Source organism: Cebus imitator, unplaced genomic scaffold, assembly GCF_001604975.1.
Source record: "Cebus imitator isolate Cc_AM_T3 unplaced genomic scaffold, Cebus_imitator-1.0 Scaffold263, whole genome shotgun sequence".
Classification (NCBI taxonomy): domain Eukaryota; kingdom Metazoa; phylum Chordata; class Mammalia; order Primates; family Cebidae; genus Cebus; species Cebus imitator.
Genome location: NW_016107578.1, coordinates 286,429 through 291,673, shown reverse-complemented (window position 1 = coordinate 291,673; position 5,245 = coordinate 286,429). Strand labels below are relative to the sequence as shown.

General features: G+C 50.3%; 1 protein-coding gene across 1 annotated transcript in view; it reads right to left on the bottom strand.

The window, feature by feature from the left end:
* AP1M2 (adaptor related protein complex 1 subunit mu 2) overlaps positions 1–5,245 on the bottom strand; it is a 22,291-nt gene that overhangs the window by 13,073 nt on the left and 3,973 nt on the right. The window contains exon 2 of the mRNA XM_017500197.2: positions 1,603–1,848. Within this exon, the coding sequence (XP_017355686.1) occupies positions 1,603–1,848 (246 nt within the window). The remainder of the gene's footprint in view (positions 1–1,602; positions 1,849–5,245) is intronic.

Genomic DNA, 5,245 nt, shown 5'->3' with positions numbered 1-5,245 from the left:
AAAGTCCATGAGCTCATCCAGCAACTCATAGACAATGACAAAGTTGTCCCGGATGCTCTCCTCCTCCAGCTCCTTGAAGTATTCACAGAATACCTGGGGGTTGGGGGAGACAGATACTCACAAAATGTGGCTATGGGCTGGGCACAGTAGCTCATGACTGTAACTCCAGCACCTTGGAAGGCCAAGGCACAAGGATCACTTGAGGTCATGAGTTCAAGACCAGCCTGGGCAACATAGTAAGCCCCTATTTCTACCAAAAAAAAAAAAAATTGTTAGCTTGGCATGATGGTGGACACCGGTAGTCCCAGCTACTCAGGAGGCTCAGTCAGGAGGATTGCTTGAGCCCAGGAGATCGAGGCTGCAGTGAGCCATGATAATGTGCTGCACTCCAGCCTGGGCAACGGAATAAGACCCTGTCTCAAAAAGAAAAAAGTCCAGGCATGGCAATTCATGACTGTAATCCCAGCACTTTGAGAGGCCAAGGCAGTCGGATGGCTTGAGCTCAGGAGTTTGAGACCAGCCTAATGGTGAAATCCGTCTCTAGTAAAAATACAAAAAAGATGGGCATGATGGCAGGTGCCTGTAATCCCAGCTACTTGGGAAGCTGAGGCAGGAGAATCGCTTGAACCTGGGAGGCGGAGGTTGAGCCTAGATCGCACCAACCTGGGCGACAAGCGTGAAACTGTCTCAAAAAAGAAAAGAAAAGAAAGAAACATCCAAGTTCATGAACATTCTAAATTTTATCCACTGGCCCTGTGAGTCTGGAGTTAGCACCAGGTTAAGATCCCTGAGAACACTTACGTGTGACCACAGTGGAGAAACTACACTCATTCGACACTTTTCCCCAGCTCACCTCAGAGTGGGGTCCTTGTCATTCAAACCTCAGCTCCAATGTCCCTTCTTTGGCAAAGCCCTCCCTCCCTTGAGATCAGCACTAAAGTCATGGGTTAACACAATCCTCTGTTTAATCTCCTTGATGCCCCCCCCAACTTTTTTTTAGATGAATTGACGCTCTTGCTGGTACTGGGTTGCAGTGGCTTGATGTCACCTCACTGCAACCTCCACCTCCCGAGTTCAAGTGATTCTCCTGCCTCAGCGTCCCCAGTAGCTGGGATTACAGGTGTGTACCACCACACCTGGCTAATTGTTTTATTTTTAGTAGAGACGGGGTTTCACCATGTTGGCCAGGATGGTCTCAAACTCCTGACCTCGTGATCCGCCCACCTCAGCCTCCCAAAGTGCTGGGATGATAGGCGTGAGCCACCACACCTGGCCTCCTTAATACCCTTTAACTCCACAGTGTACTGTCTCATTCCCTCTGTTAGCATCAGTGAACAAGGGGACCAGGACTCTGCCTACTACGTCCATAGCTGTGTATCCCCATTTTGCAAAGAGAAGGCAAATCAGGCTGGGCACGGTGGCTCACACCTGTCATCCCAGCACTTTGGGAGGCCAAGGCGGGCAGCCCACCTGAGGTCAGGAGTTCAAGACCAGCCCAACCAACATGGTAAAACCCCGTCTCTACTAAAAATACAAAACTAGCCAAGTGTGGTGGCGCGCCTTTAATCCCAGCTACTCAGGAGTCTGAGACAGGAGAATCACTTGAACCCAGGAGGTGGAGGTTGCAATGAGCCGAGATTGTGCCACTGCACTCCAGCCTGGGGGACAAGAGTGAGACTTGGTCTCAAAANAGTAGAGGTTGCTGTGTTTGATCCATAAGAAGTGGACTTCGCCGTAGCTCAGCAGCGGAGTGAGGGCGCCCTCCTCCTCCCGCTGCACCAGCAGAGGCATGAAGTGCTCAATCTTGCTCATGGGCACATCGCCCTTGTAGTTGCGGCTGATCAGGGGCTGAGGGTGTGAGGAAAGGACCTGGTCACCACCAGGAACCTACCACACTGTGGGGGCACAGTGCCCGGTTCTGACCCTACTTCCTAGCTGAGGGACCTGGGCAAAGCTCTGCCTCCTTGTGCCTCAGTTTCCCGCTCTGTAAAATGGGAGTGTGATGACTGACAATAGCTAATGGGTCTAGGGTCTTCACTAAGTGCCAGGCCGTGTTCTAGTTAAGAGTAGGTGATGGGCGGGTGCAGTGGCTCACACCTGTAACCCTAGCACTTTGAGAGGATGAGGTAGGCAGATCACCTGAGGTCAGGAGTTCGAGACCAGCCTGACCAACATAGCGAAACCCTGTCTCTACTAAAAATACAAAAAAATTAGCCAGGCACGGTGGCGCGCACCTGTAATCTCAGCTACTCAGAGGCTGAAGCAGAAGAATTGCTTGAACCTGGGGGACGGAGGTTGCAGTGAGCTGGGCCTAGATGGCACTACTGCACTCCAGCCTGGGCGACAGATTGAGACTGTCTCAAAAAAAAAAGAAGAGTAGGTGACAGCCGGGGGCAGTGGCTCACACCTGCAATCCCAGCACTTTGAGAGGATGAGGCAGGCAGATCACCTGAGGTCAAAAGTTCGAGACCAGTATGGCCAACATGGTGAAACACTGTCTTCATTAAAAATATAAAATTTAGACCAGGCGCAGTGGCTCACGCCTGTAATCCCAGCACTTTGGGAGGCTGAGGTGGGCAGATCACGAGCTCAGGAGATTGAGACCAACCAGGCTAACACAGTGAAACCTCATCTCTACTAAAAATACAAAAAAATTAGCCAAATGTGGTGACACGTGCCTGTGGTCCCAGCTACTTGGGAGACTGAGGCAGGTGAATCGCTTAAACCTGGGAGGCAGAGGCTGCAGTGAGCTGAGATGACGCCATTGCACTCCAGCCTGGGTAACAAGAGTGAAACTCCGTCTCAAAAAAAAAAAAAAAAATACAAATACAAAAATTAGCCTAGCGTGGTGACATGGACCTGTAGTCCCAGCTACTTGGGAGGCTGAGGCACGAGAATCACTTGAACCCGGGAGGCAGAGGTGGCAGTGAGTTGAGATTGTGCCATTGCACTCCAGCCTGGTCAACAGAGAGATACTCTATCTCAAAAAAATTTAATTTAATTTAAAAAGGAAGATCAAGGCTGTAGCACGTTGAGATTGTGTCACTGTCCTCTAGTCTGGGTTATAGAGCAAGACCCTGTCTCAAACAAACAAACAAACAAATGGCCGGGCACAGTGGCTCACATCTGTAATCCCAGCACTTTGGGAGGCCGAGGTGGGTGGATCACCTGAGGTTGGGAGTTCCACACCAGCCTGGCCAACATGGAGAAACCCCGTCTCTAGTAAAAAATACAAAAGTAGCCGGGCGTGGTGGTAGATGCCTGTAATCCCAGCTATTCAAGAGGCTGAGACAGGAGCATCACTTGAACCCAGGAGGCAGAGGTTGCGGTGAGCCAAGATTGCACCATTGCACTCCAGCCTGGGCAAGAAGAGCAAAACTCCATCTCAAAAAACACACAAACAAAAACTAGTGGCATATTATAAATATTCAATACATTATTATTTGATTATTTTAATATTTGTGATAATCTAACAATAGCAGTAAACCTTTGTTGAGCACTTACTATACACTGAGCAATGTTCTAGGCACTTGACAGGTATTAATTTATTTGTATAAGAACCCGGAGGCAGGGCTCGTTATAACCCCTAGTTTATAAGGACAGAGATGAGTCTGGGTGCTGTGCCTCACACCTGTAATCCCAGCATTTTCGGAGGCTGAGGCAGATGGATTACTTGAGGTCAGGAGTTTGAGACCAGCCTGGCCAACATGGTGAAACCCTGTCTCTACTAAAAATACAAAAATTAGCTGGGCAAGGCCAGGTTTGGTGGCTCATACCTGTAATCCCAGCACTTTGGAAGGCTGAGGCGGGGGCATCATGAGGTCAGGATTTTGAGAGCAGCCTGACCAATATGGTGAAACCCTGTTTCTACTAAAAATAGAAAAATTAGCCGGGCCTGGTGGCGGGCATCTGTAATCCCAGCCACTCAGGAGAATCGCTTGAACCCAGGAGGCGGAAGTTGCAGTGAGCCAAGATTGCGCCACTGTTCTCCAGCCTGGGTGACAGAATGAGACCCTGTCTCAAAAATATAAAACAAAAAAATAATTTCCAGACTCTTTTTTTTTAAAAAAGCACAGAGATGAGAAGTCACTTGCTCCAGGTCACACAGTGAGGAAATAGGGAAGCTGGGACTGGATGCAAGTTCTTGGGCTTAGCTGAGCTGTACTGTCTCTGAGACATTCTTGGTTCCTGCCCTTTAGGGAGAGAGGATCTCATAAGCAGCTGATGAGGTGCAGCGTGATGGGGCTTTGATGCACAGGGACTCAGGCAAGGCCCCAGGGAAGGGCTGAGCGTGGCGGCTCATGCCTGTAATCACAGCAATTTGGGAGGCTGAGGAAGGAAGACTGCTTCAATTCAGGAGTTCTAGACCAACCTGAGTAATATAGCAAGATCCTGTCTCTACCAAAAAAAAAAAAAAAACAATAAAAAAAAAAAAAAAAAGGCGGACCAGGGAGAGCTGGGAAGACCAGGAAATGACCTGGTCACTACCAGCATCCAGGAACCTACCACACAAGGCCAGGTGCGGTGGCTCACACCAGTAATCCCAGCACTTTGGGAGGCCGAGGCAGGTGGAGCACGAGGTCAGGAGTTCGAGACCAGCCTGACCAACATGGTGAAACCTGTTTCTACTAAAAATACAAAAATTAGCTGGGTGTGGTGGCAGACGCCTGTAATCCCAGCTACTTGGGAGAACTGCTTGAACCTGGGAGGTGGAGGTTGCAGGGAGCTGAGACCACACCATGGTACTCCAGCCTGGCAACACAGCGAGACTATAGAAAAAGAAAGAAAGGAAGAAAGATGGATAGACTGGTCAGCCAATGGGAGGCCAGTACCTACCTCTACTGTCTTATACAGGAAGGAGTACACCAGTGAGGCATTGGCGTTCTTCAATGTGGTGGCCACCACTGGGGGCAGCAAGGTTCAGGAAAAGGTACCATTTATGGAGGCATAAATGGAGTACAGATCCTGAACCTCCACCCTGTCCCTTGCCACCACCCCCATCTCTACCTGCCCCTGCCCCTGCCCCCCAGCCTGAGCCACACAGATATGCTGTGCAACTCCGGTCTTCAAGCCACCCTCTCGGCCTAAGCCGCTACCATCGCTGCCACCCCTACACACCCGCCTCCAGGGACACCACATGGGGTGGATACAGTAGAGGTTGCTGTGTTTGATCCATAAGAAGTGGACTTCGCCGTAGCTCAGCAGCGGAGTGAGGGCGCCCTCCTCCTCCCGCTGCACCAGCAGA